Consider the following 18,571-nt stretch of genomic DNA (forward strand, 5'->3'; position numbering starts at 1 on the left):
TAATTTTCTCTACTGTAAACTCCTGATCTTTTTAGCCTTTAAAACCTGTGAGCACAGACTTTCACTAGATGGCCTCTGCAATTCATATAAGTTCATCTCAGTATTTTAAACAGATTTGAAACCTCTTGTGTGTCTATATACGTAAATATATATGTATACAATTATTATAGATCCATCACGTAACAGACACACAGAGCAGGAACGGAAGAGCTAAGTGGCGCACACGGGAGTCTTCCTTTCACAGTTCCAGCTTACACGAACCTAAACCCAAACCCTGCTCTAAGGAAGCTGAGAGAAAACAACGTTCAGGCACTGGAGCTGGAACCAATGGTCTCGGCTGAGCTCAAAATCCAGCTCCGAGTGCCAACAGGCATAAGAGAGTTTAAAATACGGTTCGGAGTTTAGCAGCTCGCGCTTATCTCTGGTCAGAAGTCAAGTGCATTAAACAAGCGACCTCAGCTCCGTCCTTGGGGAACAGTCGACCAAGGAGCAGCAGTTTGCAGTGCCTTGGCAAAACTCGGTTAAATTGTAGGATACTGGACAGATTTTAAAATAACCTGACAAACGCTGGCATTACCACAGCACGCACAGACCGACAGAAATACAGCTCCTATCACTAGCTGATTTCTCTCTCCCCTTTGCTTCCACAAGCGCCAGTATTTATTTCCACATACCAGCCCCGGGGTCAGCTCACAAACAAGCCATGGCAGAGCAGCGTCAGGAGCCCTGGTGGCAGTTGTCCCCCCTCTTACCTCACCACCAAGAGGGCATTTTTCAGCCCAATTAATTTTTCCCTCCCTCCACTGCACAGCCAGCAGCTTGGTCAAGTATTTCCTAGGGATGCTCACACCACCCGCAGGGCAGCCCCGTACCACGGCCCCTGCGCTGACCCCCTCCTCCAACCCCATCTCCTGCCACCAGCCAAGCTTCGCTGTTTCAACAAACCTTTAACAAAGATTTTCACAAACTTTAACTTAAAACAAATGCTGACCTTACTCTCAAGCCACATTCTCAATGAAAAGCAACTTCCTCCGCTGAGAAACCCCACGTGCTACAGAACCTGAACTAATTCAGATCCTCTGGCAGGGCGAGATCAGGTTCCCCGCCATCGGCGCACATTGCTGCAAGCGCCAGTCCCGTCCCTTCCCAGACGGCTTGTCACAGTACACCCCTCGTCAACAAAGCCACTAGATCTACTCAGGCACTCGAGGATCATTAAATTGCTAAGATGGGGTCTCCAGCAGCTCCTCTCTGCCCCAAGCTCCTGCCAAGGCTCTGCTCCAGCTAGTGCTGCTCCCGGGAGTTCAGCAAACTGCTCCGACAGCCAAGTGCCGCCTTTGCACGGGGAAAATCTAACCGAACGGTATCAAGTCTCACTTGCCTGTGCCAAAACAAGGTGTTTGGACCCAATACTGAAAGTATGCCTTTAAGTTCTCCTTTCCCAAGGATAGTGTTTATTTACATTGCACATTTGGAAAGAGAATCAGAAGCTACAAGCAGATCCAAGCTTTGCAACCCACTCTACACATCGCAAGTTTTTGTGCTGTTCTTTTAACTTATCTACTAAATATTGTCACAGTTGGGTGAAACACAGTCAACAGTGAACAGTACTTGCTTAGAGCAGCTTTTTTTGTTATGAATGCAGAGGAGGTGACCCAAAATACCATTGATTTACACGTGGTTTGTGCAGTATCTTCCGTAGCTTGCATGTGATGAAGGCTTCTGTCATCACTCTAGGACATCGGCAAATGGTGCCCAGGTTAAGGGAGGCATTTCTTCATTCAGTGCTGCTGGTGGTTGCTGTGAGAGCTCTTCTTACTCAGGCAGTGATCAAGTACGCCATAATCCCTCTGGACCTCACCTCCGTCACAGGTTAAACAAGGACAAGAGCCCTCTGCCTTCACAAGGATGCTGAGGCAGCACTAGCACATGGAAAGCTTCAAGATCCTAGAATGAAAGGCATCGAAAGCTCTAAAATATTATTATGATTTTTTTACTATGATGGGACACATGCTGTAAGAAATGGGGTCATCAGAAAAACAAGAGATATGTTTTTAATTACTATATTACCATAATTGCTCATCACCAAACAAATTTCTAATTCTAGTTCAAAAGCACCCAAGTAAGAATGTGAACAATGTAAACTAGGAACATATACTTAGGATTGAAAAATAGTTCTCTATGACACTTTCCTGTGGGCAGTACCAAACAGGGTTGAGTGGGCTCAATTTGAGAAGCACGTGAACTCAGTGGCAATCCCCCTCAGCACAGTCCCACCGACAGTGCAGATCCCGGAGGGCTGCTGGATTTTAAGGCAGTATCATTCACCACTAAGGTTGGATCCTTCCATCTCATTTTAAAATTGCAACAAAGGAAACTTTTTTCATGTTCAAAGAGTTTTCCGAATAGAGGATTTGTTTCCACATGCACATCAACAGAAGCCCTAGCAAAGAAGAAACCCAATTATTATACCTGGCTGAAAAAACAAAACCCTGTACTAGACCACGTACTAAGTCGGCACACCTTTCTCCTGGTTTTGATAATCTGAAAAGAGCTACCCGTTTAAATTTCTTCAAATTCCAAACCAGAATTTTATTTTCTGTTTCTGATACTTGAATTTCAAGCATGGGATGGAATAAAACAACAACAAACACCACACTAAGAACATGTTTAAGAACACTTTCATCTTTAGCTTTTCTTCTGCAGTTTATTATATAAATTATGCTTTTAAACATTTAGAGCACTCACATTTCAGAACAGAAAACATTTAGTTCCCACACTGAGATACTAGTGCAAAGAGTGGTTTATCTAAGTGCAAATAAGTTACATGTCCCCACTGACAGCCAGTGGATGAGGTTGTTTTTAAGATAACTCCTAAGTCCATAACTAACAATTATGTTACCTACACTAAAACTGCACACATTGTAGTCAGTCGAAATATTGGACTTTGGTTGGTAACAATCAAACACTCTGATAGTACAAACAAGAGAAGAACAATTTGACTTCAAGCAGACCTGTGAATTCCCTGGGACTGGAGACCACCACTGTCGTTTTTCTGTCCTGACTTTAGTTATAAGCAACTGGATGCCAAATGTCCTACTTTATATTCAGTTCCAATTATTAAAATACAGTAAAGCTCACATGCATGCAGGTATTGTATTCCAGTGAATACCACAGGTCATCTTTGGCACATCATAGACAGCACCTGAACACTGAATACAGAAATATTAATTAAATAATCTTGATCTGACAAGAGGATAAATGAGAAAGCTCAAAGATCCTTCCCATCTCCAATGCCAGTAATTGCTGCTGAAAAATTTATTAAACCAAGACTGAAATACAGCAATGCCTCACAGCTACACAACACATACTAAAACCCAAGTTTAATTGAATACAAGCTAAATAAATCTTAGTCAACCATAGATGCTAGCATATGGGGCCACTGCAGTGAAATACAGGGCACTTTGTCAGAAGCAGTTATTACTATCTTAGAAATCTTCATTCATTTCCCTTAAAGAACTGTTGCAATGTAAAAACAGAATGAGACGCTTCATAAATAACATCTTTATTAATGAATTTTCTTTTTCACATTCTTTAAAGTGATGTTTAATTGAAATCTGCATAGTCAAGAGTGGAAAAAAAAATTCATAGAAGTCTGACCCAAATGTGAATGTTGCTTCTTGTTGGTTTTTTTTTGTTTGTTTGTTTCGTTTTGTTTTGGTTGTTTTTTGTTTCTTTTTTTAAACTTAAAGTAAGACTGGTCACAATCATAGGAACAAGCAAACTCCAAGAATAAATGACCAGGGAGATGTGGAGATGAAAACCACCAGAAAAACACTCTTATTGGAGTATTTGTCTATAAATGAAGTCTTCACACAAAGACACACAACACCCATTCACATTCATGTGCACAACAAAACGTAAACATCAGAAGAAAGATACTTCCTCTACTGAATGAAATGAAACAGAGCAAGATTGTTTGTGTATTTAACCGAGTGTTGACCAGTGATTCCCACAACAGGAACCATTACAATACCCAGGGTGGATAAACACAAGGTCCAGATTTCTTCATGCCCTTATTACAACCACATTTAAACTAGCATCCTACAGCAGGAAACATGAAATCTGAGTATTTCCATAATACGAAGAATTAACACACACTGTTAAAGCAGTACCACCTTCCTTTTTTAATTCTTAATACTATCATTGCTTTCCTTACTGCTCAGGTTATTCACAGTTGGCTGGACGAGCAGGCGAAGAGGACCCCTCAGTGCCCACGTAATGGCTCAGCCTGTGGAAGCGCAGCAGAACACCTCCACCTCCAGCTTCATTTCCATAAGCACAGGCACCACAGCCCCAAGCCTCCCACATCAACACCCCAACGTGACTCTGCAAGCAGTGGTTTTAATATTTACACCATCTACTGATAGCTGTCGTTCTCTGCATTATAACCATCATCAGGAAAGAGCTAGAGAAAAAAAAAATAGAGGCACATCCCCTATGTAACAGCTGTCGGTAGTAAGGACTCACATGTTGTCCACACACTGGTGAGAGGCCACCTCTTACCTCCAGTTTTGATTTATGCAACAGAGACACTACTCTACAGCTGAGCACTAGTTTAAATGCAGAATTCTCTTACGTTGGTGATTTGGAAAAGCTATCCGATACCATCACTCTGAACTTCATCGTGCACAAACTAGGCTTAACGTTTTGCAATGATTGTGCAGTAATAAACTTCAGTTACAATTTACATTAGTTAGGTTCTGAATTATTCATCTTATTCAGATGCACAATCTAGGGCTGTGGGGAACTGATCATCAATATTCAATCACAGAAGTTCAGATCTGGGCAAGGAATAAGTCTCATTTATTTGCTATAAGCCTACAGGCTTTAAATCTGAGACTCAAGCCCAGCAGGTCAAGAGAGAAAGGTATTTATGAAATCAAACCAGTCAGAAATACATTTGCTGTCATGGATATTGGAAACGTAAGGCCTAAAGTATTTTGGAGAAGACCTACAAGGGCGAGTAAAAGGAATTCAGTAAAAACACTCGTACCAGTACAAACTGCTGCAAGGGGAAAACAAACCACACAGCAAAACTCAAACCCATCAGGTGAAACTGTGAGTCCAGGGCTGAAACCCTACCTGCATCCAACAGGTTAGCGCAAAATATCCCCAGCACACAGAAGCACCAACCACAGCTCCATGCCAGTGTCAGCCAGCATCCACAAGATGTTGACAGACACATGCACATCAATACCCCTTCTTTGAAAATAACCTGCTTTCTCTTCAGGGAACCAACGCACTCAAAGATGGAGAAAAACAGAAGTCTGGAAACAAGGACTGCAGATAACCAAACGTTACCCCAGAAATAACCCACCTGGGCAGTCAGCAGCTAGCTGCCACACTGGCTAGGTTTCAGGGCGAAACCACAGAAAACAATCCATCTTGTCCCAATTCAAAACACCAAAAATAAAACTGGCCGATTGGGTGTGGGCTGATAAATTTTCACAAGCAGCAATGGCAATGGTTTTTTTTCCTGGCAATTTCACAGGCAAATCTTCTAACAGACCTCTAATCAAATTAAATTAGGAACAGAATATTTAGTGCAATGGTAGTCTTAATTTCTTCAGGAAAAAATACCCTGTTACTTCCTGTGTCGCTTCAGGGGTTTCATTCAAAAGACCAGTAGAGTAAGACCACTTTTGACATTAGTTCAAGATTTACATCAGCAAGCTGATTTACATTACTTGTACTTTTTAAAGGTGGTGGTTATAAGGGCATTGGATTACACTTTTCTTTTACTAATACAAAATCCTATAATAAATGCAATTCGGTAGTCTGAAAAAACAACACCTTACTCTAACATACAATGAAACTACTTTGTAGCCTTCTGTGTTTCAGGAAAACATCCCACATATTCAGATCATCAGGCAGCCTCACTAATTAAGACACATTAAAATGAAACATTTTCCATTACAGTTGCCAAAAACTGGATTTAAATTTATTGCATGACGTTGCATAAGAAAGTGTATTATTGAAAACCGTAAGGCATCATGCAATTATCCATCAGCTAAATTATTTATTATTCCTTGAAAGATGGTTATATACTCTAAAGTTATAAAACCAGTTTCAAAAAAGTACATAAAAAAATTTAACATAAGCATTAAATATTTTCACATGTTCGTAGTTTTTAGCTGTTAAAAAGTGCATTCAGACATACTATACTGGAAAGTTGCTCTGACCAAAAATGGTGCCGAAGACTTGTTAAATTAAAAGCTGCAAAAAGATGTTGTATGGGATTAGAAAGCGCACAGGCTGTGGTACTTAAACTTACAAACTCGCTTGAAATAATTTCTCAGTCCTCACACTTAACAATTTAGCATACATGATATAATTAGCTAAAAGTGTATTTTTATAACTAAACAGTCAAATGAATTCAAGTTACGTACACTGAGTGATCAAATAAGGAGTAGACTTAATATTCAGACATGGGACAGAATGTACTGGTGTGATTTTGGCATTAATCAATGTACTGTGCCATCCAGCGGAAGCCTTCTCCGTAGCCTTGTCTCTTTAGCACACTGCACATGAACACTTCTAACGGCCTCGCGTTCAGCTCTTTCAGTGGTATACTGCCCTGCAGAGAGACAGAAGGGTTCCAAGTTACACTATCGTAAAAAGACAGCTACTTGACATAGACATTTGTTTCTATGGAATGCCATTATTTAACTTGTGCTGGATACTGGAACTTCGGAAAATAAACTCATCTAAAACGTGCAGATGTAGACCAGGGTCACTCGAGAAATACACAAAGCCTATTTTCACGTGCATCCGTATTTGGAGAGGGTGAAGTACATGAAACCAGAATGCAACAGCAAGCCTGTGGACAGAGAATTTCAGAGCTTGTACTTGGTTTTCAGTCACAGATGCCTGCTCTACTTCTAATAGCTTTCCAACCAGATAAAACCAGCATTTACTACCAATTGTAGGACTGACCATAGCAAGAGTGCAAGTCGCTTGCAAGATCAGCAGCGATAAAGCTGTGGCTCAACTGGAGATTCACAATGGTATTCATACTTCATAGACTATGTGCAGTGTTGGAAAAAACAGGGCAAGATACAAGGAGGGGGGAAGACAGTAGTAACAGTTTATAGCCCGTTAACACCCATTCTAAAACTAGCCTGTGCAACTCTCAAGTAGAAAACCAGAAGATAAACATTTGTTCCTGCTCACCCTAAACTGACTGGCATTGAACTTAAGGGAAGCATTTAAGAGTGAATAAACAAGAAGGAATTGCAAGGCCAGGTGCCCTCCTCAGCAGAGCCATGCTGCTGGGCGTCTGATGGGAGCTGGGACACAGGCCTCACTGGAACAGCTTTGTCAGCTGCAGAGGTGTCTTTCCAAGGGCAAAGGACAACAAAGCAACTTGTTTCTAGTGCCCTGTATCCAAATACCTCCTATGAGTATTACACTGTATTTACTTAAAATTAAGAAGTATCACAAAGATCCATAATAGAAGTCTGCCTTGTTGCTATGGATGCCAGTAGGAACTTTTTTTTCCCCCCCTCTCACAACCTAAAAACTCAGACTTGTACAATAGTATAAACCTATTTCTAAGCATCAGGTAAGCATGTTAAGTAACAAACTGTACTAAGCCCACACTTCAAATGAGAAAAATCATGTACTGAAAGATTTCACCCAGTTTCCTCTTAGCTTCTCACTATAACTATAGCCTCTCAAACCTTGCTAATCATTTAAAAATACTGCATAGGAAAGTTGAAGTATTAAAATGATCCTAAGTACAATTAAGTTCTCTGAAAAAATGTAGCATTGAATATGACGTAGAAGAGTTGCAGTCGAGATACATCTAACACACACACACACACACACAGACTCTGGAGTTCATTCCATATGTGGTTATTATGTACCAAGTACTTTATACATTAAAACCCATTTATTGTGTATAGCTCTAGTGAACATACAAGTAAGGCAAGCAAACTCCCCAACAAAAAAATGCCCCAAAACCAAACATACACATAGCCCAAAAAAAAAAGTATTACCTTTCCTGTTGTCTGGCCATACAGACCAAACATCTCTCGTAACCTCTCTTCACTGATGGCTTCAGGTCTGTCAATCTTGTTACCAAGAATTAGGATAGGCACATTAGCAATAGTTTCATCTGTCATTAGTGACTACAAAGGAAGGAAGAAAGGAGGAGAGATTAATTTAGAACACAGAAGGTCACATTGCTACTACTCATGTCCAGGTGGCAGCAGAGCACTGTTGGATACTGGAATTTGAGCTTATTTTGTAGACACTGAAGTTAAAACTTTCAAAAACTTATTTAAACTTACATCAAGTTCTTCTTTCGATTCAAGCAATCTTTCATGATCTGCACAGTCCACCAAGAACACAATGCCATTAATTGCAGGCAGATAGTTTTTCCACACTCTGCGAGCTACAGGGAAGATGTGAATTAAAAACAAAAGGAAATTACCCCAAAATTTAGAGTGAGGCATATCAGTAAAAAGCAGCAGGGACTTTTTTTTTTTTTAGTCTTAGCTTATGTTGCCAGTCTTCAGGATGTAATTTCATGTTTTACAAAGCTTGAAATAATGGAGTAGAAGTAATCATTACTTTTACTGTTCCACCAATATCCCAAATGCACACTGATGTATTGAAACTTTTTAATGTTTCCCAAAGAATTGTGTCAACAAAGGTAAGTTGGAAGCATAAAGCTTAAAGGTAAATGCAAGTGATACAACATACAGAATACTCTTCAAAATACAGATACCAGTCAAAAATTTCTACTCTACTGCAGCTCTTGCCAAATCATTTTGGGTTTGTGATAAGCAGTGGAGATGGACAAAAGAGCAGTGGACATTTTTCATGCTGTCAAAGAGAGTATGGGAAGTCAATCTCTGCAGCATGGTCATATTTCTGATCCGAAACAAACAAACTGTAGACAACAACTCAATTTAGTGAAGTGTGTTGATATATTTATTCTCTTACCTTGAGCATGTCCACCCAGATCAAAGGTAGTGAAAGTCATGCCAGCAATTGTCAGCTCTTCTGACGCTAAAAATACACAGAGTTATGTTGTCTGTGAAGATCATGTAGTGCACTGGAATGGTCTAACCTTCTAATATGTAGATTTTACCTTCTCTCTTGGTTCTTTTCAGCATTTTGTTATTCAAGAAGCAAATCAAGAATCATAATTTTCTCTCAAAATCAATGACACGTTTGTTTAACCACAAGATGTTATTAACCATTAAAACACATGTGAAATATCTACCGTGCTAACAACAGCAGAGAATATTTGTGTATTATTTATTCCTACACATTATACAAACAACAGTTGGCTCTGGCATGTGGTTTGCCACAAAGAGGGCATTTCATGTACAACTCTGCTCAAGGTTTCTCCTCTTCGTGTCTTTCCCTAATTTCCCACCTCCTTACTGGACTTGACCAATCCAAATTTTTAACTTGTGTTGAACTTTTTTTCTTCTGCAAGGCTACCAGGATAACAATTACACAGCAACCTCTGAACCAAAAATCAACGCAGCGTATATAAATGCTAGTTTTCCAGTTACAGAGAGAAGCTGCTCCCAAATGCTGCAAGCCCCAATTTCCCACAGTTTCTGTAATCTAGACTCTCAGGTCCATGCCTGTTACTCTCCTCTTTATTTTAAATTTAAATAAATTTAAGAAAAATAATTTATTTATTTCAAATATTCCACATTGAACTATCCTACACACGTTTTCCTGGACATTACTTGAACTACCTACAGATCGCAATCCCAGAAATTATTTTGTTTCTTCCCTATTACCCCGTTGGTCATATGATATATACTCAGATCCTGCTTTTCCTGCAACACTTCAAATACTTTCTAGCTACAGAACTATCAGATCAACTTACTGGGGTGTAACGTGGGGACATGTTGTCCCAGTCTGTCATCTTTGAGCATGTGCAGCAGTGTAGTTTTTCCAGCATTGTCCAGTCCAAGAAACACTAGTTTGCCTGATTTCTTGTACAGTCCTAGAACAAAGAAGGACCTAGTGAATAATCACTTAAATCAGTACGAGTTCATTTCTAGCGCTAGAGATGATTTTGCTCCCAGGAACAAAGTGTTACAGTCATAGTACAAAATACAGACCAGCCAAGCACCTCCATGCACTTGATCAGTGCCCTTTAGCCATGTTCTCCTGCTCGTACAAACTACATTCACACTTGCTCATGTGCCTGCTGCGCTGTGTGTACCACATGCAATTTAAAGGACACTTAGCAGGAGAGGTAGAAGTACACAACTGATGTAACTGTGTGACTCATGTAACTGCATTTAGGTTATCTTAGGAAAACCGCAGCAGAACAGGACAAAATTTTGCCAGAGTGTCTTACTCTGCCCCAGCAAAAGGATAGTTTTGCTCAGAGGTGGTGGAGAGGGGAGCATGCAGGTACAGTGCTAACAGCAGGGTCTGAAATAGGGACCTGAACAGAAGGCGTTCTCTTCAACTACCTCAAATTACAACAAAAATACTTCTTCGAAGCAAAAAGAAGGTTCAGACCTCAATCAGTATATTACAGAAATTGGTTTCAACATCAACATTTCATAATTAGCACATGTATGAATTCTTTTATGTTGGTTCATATTATTATTTTGACAAAAAGTAACATTCACCCATACTCCCAGCTAAACTGTATGGATATATCCTGAATGGCATCAATCAGGATAATTCTGAAACACTCACTGTCATGTGATAATGCTTTCATAACAGGGATAAGAAATTTTATTTTCACCAATTGTCACCTTTATAAAAATGCCTTTTCAATATTTTTTTTTTTTACCTCTACTTGCAATCCCAGCAAATGGAACAGTTGCTGTGAAGGAGAGGAAGGATGTTCAAAACAAGAACACCATATTTTCTTAAGTTTGAGATCAAAGGGCAACTCTCTTGTAACTTGCCAACACTACATCCTATGCCAGGATTATTTTTCACTGCTTCAAACTGATCGACATTCAAAGTGAAACATTTTAAAGACAAATTAATTTTTTTTTTAAAAAAAATCACCTTCTGTACTGAAAAAACTACAGAAGTAAGAGTATCTTAACTTTGCCTTTTTAAAGCATAAAATCTTCCCTTATTCCCTCTTCAAAGACCTGTGGCTGGATACTACGCGCTGTGTATCTCCTCAGGAACCAGTGCTGACTCCACAGCCTTTACGAGTGCCAGAGAGGGCAGAACACTTAGAGAATGAGAAAATACATATATGTATATGCCGAAATTACATTTCTTCAGAAGTAAAACTGAGCTATGTTCCTAATAGAATTATCTCTTCTTTCTATGCAAAAAGAATTGCAAAATACAGCCAAATATTGCAAGGTGGGAGGTTTTAACATTGCCAGGATCTTTGACTAGATAACATCATAGTATTACAGCACATTGCAATATGCCAAAGACAAGTTTATTTTACTACCACTGTGATGATACAGAAACATTTTGTGAAGTATGCAATCAGATTTTACTGTTTAAACTCAGCCATCCCATGACTGTGGTCCCTACACTTAACTGCACCTTCTCCTGCAAGCACAACTCGCACTGCAAACCGTGCGCCAGCACCTGCGCTGTGCCTTGAGGCCACAGGCAAAAGGCTGATGTTAGCCACCCGAAGGGCGCGTTGACAGCTGGCCTCGGTCTCCCTACACAAGGAGGATAGAGGGCAGAGGGAGCCAGTAACAGCAGTTTCTGGAGCACTCATTTTTTCTTCTTACCAAACACGTTATTCTCATACATGTTTTATTTGGTGGGATTTTAAGTGATGCTGTTGCACAGGTGGCTGCCTGGACAGCCCCGCTGACGCCACGGTGCTACAGGGCATACATGCCCCGGCCTGGCCGGCCTTCACACGCTGCTGTTTGCTCACCTCTGCCTTTAAGCTAATCTCTGGGATCGCATTTCAACGGGACACATTCCGTAACTTGCAGGAATTAATATTCCGTAGTATTCCTCAGCTTGTTGCATTAATGATCCTTATTACCACAGACACATGAAGTGCCTTCACAGTTCTTTCAACTACAACAACCTTTACTTCCCAAGCTCACCCTCTCACATGCCCAAGAACATACTATTAAACTACGGAGTAGAGGAGAAAGTATTAATGTTTACAGAGAAAGGAGAAGTGGGCAAATATTTTCATATATTAGTTTATGTCACAGGAGAAACTCCAGTTCACATTCACTTTACAAGTTAAACAAAATTCTACTAAACCATAGTAAAACCATAATATTTTTGCTACTCTCAGCCTGGACATTCAGGGGCCTTTGCTCCCAAATCAGGTGCCGCTGCTTTCTCTGTAACATTTCATACTTCCCAGGTGTCTTCCATAGAAACACAAGACAAACAAGCAGCAATACTTCAGCTATTAGCTACACCAAGACCGGAGTTTATATATCTATAAAAAGATTCTTTATGCATTCTAACAGTATATGTGTGCAGAGATGTACTTCATAGAAAGATCTTATCAGCCTGCTGACGGGGCAGCACAGGGAACAGTGGGGAGTTTCCCAAATGTTATAATCAGTCTTCTTCAACTGTAAATAAAAATGCAAAGAGAAAGTGTTTCTTCTAGAAAAAAAAAAAAAAAAGGGGACACACTGAAAGTAATTCTCCTTCCTAATTCAAGCTCCAGAATCATTCACCAGAATTAGACTTTGCATGCACAGAAATGGAAAAGCAGGCTTGTGCGCAGTAATCACTGCTCGGCTAAGGGAGAGGAGATAAGAAAGATTAGTCAACTTAGTTAAAATTTCACTGGCTAATAGTTCGATAGTAGGCCAAGGGTCTAGCATTCAGTGAAAAAGTTTAAACTTTCAACTGATAAAAGGTAGGTGGCACAGCTTGCCATGATTGCTTAATCTCAAATGCTTTTTATCTACTTCAATAAAATCCTCTGAACTTGTAAATTGTGCCTTTTACCTACATGATCTGCGACTTCTGTTCCTTTTTTTAGTATCCTAACATTCCTTTTCCTCCTGGTTGTTTTGTGGGTTTGTTTGGGGTTTTTTCCCCTCCTGTTTTGCACAAAATAATATTTCCCCTTGGATTAATATGGGCTGCAGACTCTTCTGGCCAGGGAATACTTTCCCGAGGCTCTTCAGCAGACACCAGTGAAGTTTCAAACTGATTTCAGTGACACCAGTCACAAAATAATGCACTGCTGACCATGGGCAAAAGCTTCAATATCCAGCACTGATTTTTTGTAAACAGCTCCTCGATTTTGAAGTAAAATCCTCACATGTAAAAGAACTGAACTAAAATAACCAAGATCGGTTCTTTACAGCACAGAAAAATAATGAGAAACTCTGCAAAAGTCAACTGAATTACACCAGCTTAAATGTAGTACAATTAGAAAAATCAAACCTATTATATTCATAAAGGAAAATGTGGTATTTTCAACAGGTTAAAAGATTAATGTTAGATTGAGTGGAGAGCATGCTTTAGAAATACTCAATATTGATAAGTGAAATCTTTGTTTGAGTATTGCTGAATATACACCAATGCAAATATTATTATTTAACCAGCAACTACGTTTGAAGATAACAGAAATGAACAGACATTTTATACACGGATATCAGAAAGGAAAAACTCCAAACAATAAAAACTTACCTAAAAACTGTAATACGCTACTGAAGCCACTGTAAATCCAATCAAATATGAAGGACATAGCTGAATCTTAGAGTCTGAAATAAACAAAAAAAATAGAGCATTTAAGATCCATCAGAACAGCACACTAAACACTTAAGATATTTACAGATAAAAAAACTTACCCAAAGGTCTGGATTAAAAAAATAAACAGTTTAGTTTTGGTAAGCCATACCAGGGACCAATTAAGTGACCCCACAACACATTAAGAAAGTTAGCGTAGAAATGGAAAGCAGAATCCAGACCTTGTGATTCAACAACAAAGACCTTTCCTCCCCTTGGAAAATGCTATGTAGACAGAAGTCTTTGCAAGAAATATAAATAATTTTATCTTAAGTACGATTTGGTGGAGATATGTGATGTTCCACTAAATATTTCAAATGGGATCTTCACATAAACTTTTTAACTGGGAAAATGTGGCACTTTTGAGATGGCTATAAAGGATGTCAGTGCAGAGGCAGGGCTCCAGCCACCCTTGGGAGCTGCTGGGGTTTGAAGCAGAGGCAATGAGGTTTTGTGAAGTTAAATCCAGAGAGGTTTGATACCAAATATACCTCTATTGTCTGCACAGAACCTGTTTGGCTTGTAATGGGAAACAAGTACTTCACACAAAGCACTGGAATTGCCATTCAAAAGACTGTCTTCCTATGCTATCCTGCACAGGCTGCCACAAATTAAACTTTAAATGCAAAACTTTTTGAAGTTTAAAAAAAGGACTTTAGAACATCATGCTTCCCACCAAATTCCTTCAGCCTAGATTCAAGAACAGAAGGCAGTGCTGAGAGCAGCCAGGATTACTATAACCAATGCTCTAGTTGTGCCATACAACCATCAGCCAACTTCAGCTGACCATCACAGGCAGGACAAACCCTGCTGCCAGGACGAAGCCCTGCTACTCCATAAATACCCCTTCTTTGTGGTATGGTAAAAAATGGAAGGCTGCTATGCTCATGTCTGGAAAAGAAGCAAGTGGCCAGGATGGACTACACAGACTGATGAATTCTGTTGTTCCTGCCCCAGAAAAAAACCCTCTGCCACCAAGGGCAGGGCTGCTTCTGAACCAGCGGTCACAGCGGAGGTGTTGGGGAAACCTAGGCACACCTTGAGTGCTCAGGAGGAACAGCTGCTACTGCCAAAGTGATGCTTTGGGGTGCAAGAATAAAAACATCACTAGGTTCACTGCACAGCCACAAGCAATTAATTTCTCAGATTTCACCTTAATTTTCCTCATTATCTAAAATGAGGATAATCATGCTGAAAGCACCAGTTTGACACAGTGAATTAGTATCCAGCACAAAAACCTCTTGAAAGACTAAAGGGCAATATCCTTAGAAGCATTTAGCTAGCTAATTCCTGCTGGAGCACACAACCCCTGCTAATATCAGGGGACACTGAAGTCCTACTGTCCTCAGAAAACTGGACTGCACAGCTAAGTGCAGCTGGCAGAGACATCCACATCACTGCAGGCTACATTGCTGCACTGGTTCCAATGGTGCAGCAGTGACCTGGGGCACCACGAGATGACTTGAGGGCAGCTCTGACCCTGGAGCACAGCACACTAGTCAAAACACAGGTCAGAAGCAGAACAAAATCCACATCTCATAGCAATTACACTCATGACAATAAACAGAATTTCTCCTCCACGCAACAACAGATATATTGTGGAAAGATATTTTAATTCTGTTTACTTGGACTGAAACATCTGTTCAAATGATAAAGCCTAGGAGTCTTGGTTTCTCCACAACTAACCCCAAAACCCTTACCCACATCCTACGTTACTCTGAACAGCTCACCAGCTGCAACAGGCACCAATTTTAAGAATACAAGTACACTTGTCAATGGATAAACACCCAGTTACACAACGTCATGACTGAAACTGTCCCTTGCATGGCTAAAAAGCAAAGGTCAAGAATATGCAAACATGGCAGAACATACACGTCAGCAGATTTATTTATTGCTTGAGCAAAATACCGATCGAGAAAAGCCTCTATGGGGCTTAGAAAAATGATCGACTCAAGTAACCTGTAAATCAGGGCAAACAGTATGATGTAAGAGAAGCGCTCAGATTACTGAGGTGAGAATAACTTCACAGCACTTAGTTGTATTAACCTTTTCCATCTATTAAACTTATGGATAAAGAAAAACAATATTTATGCATTACAGAAAAGACTTTAAGGGGCAAGATTCAAATCATTCAAGCAATAACACGATTATGCTGCAAACACAGCTGAAGTAGCATTAATGCAGGCTAGATTTCCATCACCACAAGAAAAGTGGTGTTAGAAACACAGCTATCCAAATACACCCAGAACAGGCTCTGTATCAGCTGGCAGCACCTAAAGGAAAATACTTTTAAAATGAGGAAAAAATGGACAGCTAATTGGAAAGGCACACTGGTAATATTTGAACAGAGATATTAAATCTACTCTTATCACACAGGAAAAGCAACTACATAATTCACAGCAGCATGAGATCAAAGCATTAAAAAGCTGCAAAGGTTCTGCATCGGTATCAAAGAGTCATTACGCTGCTAACACGTCCAAGTCACAGAGCTATGCTGAACTAAGGGGAGAGCAGAGCCTGCTCGATACACACAGACTCAAATTCTCAGGCTCATGTTAAAAATACCATGAAATCAGAACAATGAAAACTCTGGCAATTGCTGTTCACTAGCCACGATGAAGACAAAAATACTATTTTAAAGTTATTTCAAAGGTTCCCTTGAAAATAGCCAGTTGCAAGTAGACATAAGCTCTTAACGAACAGTCGTACCAGACACAAGACAATCTTCTGATACCAACTATTTCTACAGACATCACCAACTTCTCTCTCCTTAACAAAAATATGAAAAGTAATTTTCTAGCATCACATCATCAACAGATTGTTATCACTTCAATACATCTCTAAGAACCCTGGCTAAATTATTTCAGCAGCAAAGTATCATTTGGTAACTGTTGTGGAGCCTTATAAGCTACTCTATAGCCCAAGGAGATGGATTTGCTTACTGAAGACCACTTCTCACCATGGGGATGCAGAATTCCCACCCAGTGGCTTTGGTAACATCTTGAGCCAGCCTCCTAAAGGGAACATCACTGACAAAGGACTAGCAAGCAAACTCACTCTCATATTTACTGAAAAGTGTTATTTACGCTTACTTTCAACCTGCATCTTTCTAAAAATTCATCATTTCTCTTCTCAACCAGTTAGAATAGCGCTTACTACCAAAGCCTGTGAAACTCTGGATAAGAGAGGATATCAGTCTTTTAAAGACAGCGTTAAATGCCTTCACGGAATAATTAGAGGCCAGCAACACCCAAGCTGAACAGCTCTTGCAGCAACACTGAGCTGTGCCTGGGTGGGTACTGTCAGCGACAGCCAGGAAAAAAACCTCTGTCCAACTGAACTGTGCCAGCCCTGCGTCCCAGTTAAGTCTGAAAACAAAACCTGCGAGCAAGAGCTTGAAGGCTACTGTTAAGGGTGTATTTGCGGTTTTTCAGGTAGGATCTAAACATGATCACTTACAGTTACAATTTTGCATATGATCATTTTAACACCAAATGTTACCACAAACAAGAAGCATCAAAATTTCTTAGGAAACTCCGTGGATAAACCAATATCTGCCTTCTACAGTACAACTCATTCCATGAGATAAAACTGCACTTTGATATAGTACTTTAAAAGTTGAGGAAATGGACAGCGTTTGAAAATGAGGTAAGAGCACAGATTTTCTTCAGGTATTTTAATCAGGTTTTTGATAGCAAGTCATCTTCAAGATGCCAGAAGTCACACTGGTCCATTACTGATTAGGTAGGAAACCAGGTAGATTACATGTTGCATGGCAGATAAATTTAGTTATATAGTATATTTAGTTATTTTGCTCCAAGACAGCCTATTTAAGTTTAGCAAGGACCTTCAGCACATCTGAAACAGCAGTTTATCTATGAAAACGGCACCACAACAGGCACATGAGCTCCGAAGGCACCTAACGTGGCCATCCAGCCACAGCCTGGATCCCTGCAACCTGCTGTCAGAGCACAGCCCGACCCAGGGCCCACTGCAGCAACTGACTGACTGACTGCAAAATTGTTTAGTAGTCTTAACTACAGCAAAAATAACACCGTACAGATCGGAACGGGCCAGCCGCAGGTTACGCGGCAATACTTGCGCCACCATCCCCCACACCACAGACCCCTGCTGAGGTGCAACCAGGGCCACAAACGGACAGCCCAAGGCCCGCCGCAGGTTCACGGGCCGGTGCCCCCCTCCCCCGCTGCCCCCCGGCCGCAGGAAGGGGCGCCCGCCGCAGGCCCAGCCCCAACACACCGCCCACGGGCCCACGCAGGCCGCGGCCGCCCCAGGCCCGCAGGGACCCCCGGGCATGCTCTGCCGCGGGCCGGAGGCCGCTCCCAGCGGGACACGGGGGCGGCCCAGCGCACTGCCGAGCCCGCCCGGCCCCTCCGGCAGGTCCCCAGGGCAAGGCCGGGGCGGCCCTCACCGCCCGCCACACTCACCCGCCGCTGCCGAGCCTGAGGTGCGGGCGCTGCGCTCCGCCGGCACCGACACTGACACCCACACGCACCCCGCGGCTGCGCCCCGCTCCGCCCCCGCGCGCCTTCTTCCGGGCCCGGCCGGCCGCGTCCGCAGGCAGCGCAGCTGGGCTCGGCACAGCGCTCCGCCCGGCCCACGGCCGCGGGGCCCTCCCGGCACCGCCTCCCCGCCGCGGGCCCACCCGCAGCGCGGCCTGGCCCGGCCCCGGCCCCCTTAAGGCGCCAGGCTCCGCCCACTGCCGCAGCGCGCCGCTCCCGGAAGTGCCACGTGTACGCAATGCGCCTGCGCGCGCCGCCCGGTAGTTCCGGTGCGGGGCCGG

The 18,571-nt window shown here is 41.7% G+C and overlaps 1 protein-coding gene across 1 annotated transcript; it reads right to left on the bottom strand.

The window, feature by feature from the left end:
* Positions 1-3,549: 3,549 nt before the first annotated feature.
* Positions 3,550-18,395, bottom strand: SAR1B (secretion associated Ras related GTPase 1B). The gene is made up of 7 exons (XM_040603510.1): positions 18,216-18,395; positions 13,669-13,742; positions 9,923-10,042; positions 9,016-9,081; positions 8,358-8,461; positions 8,064-8,195; positions 3,550-6,640 (listed from the first exon to the last, which is right to left on the bottom strand). Exons 2-7 carry the CDS (start codon positions 13,724-13,726, stop codon positions 6,524-6,526), a joined length of 597 nt encoding a protein of 198 aa, XP_040459444.1. The 5' UTR covers positions 13,727-13,742; positions 18,216-18,395; the 3' UTR covers positions 3,550-6,523.
* Between the last annotated feature and the right edge of the window lie 176 nt (positions 18,396-18,571).

This window comes from Falco naumanni, chromosome 8 (assembly GCF_017639655.2).
Source record: "Falco naumanni isolate bFalNau1 chromosome 8, bFalNau1.pat, whole genome shotgun sequence".
Classification (NCBI taxonomy): domain Eukaryota; kingdom Metazoa; phylum Chordata; class Aves; order Falconiformes; family Falconidae; genus Falco; species Falco naumanni.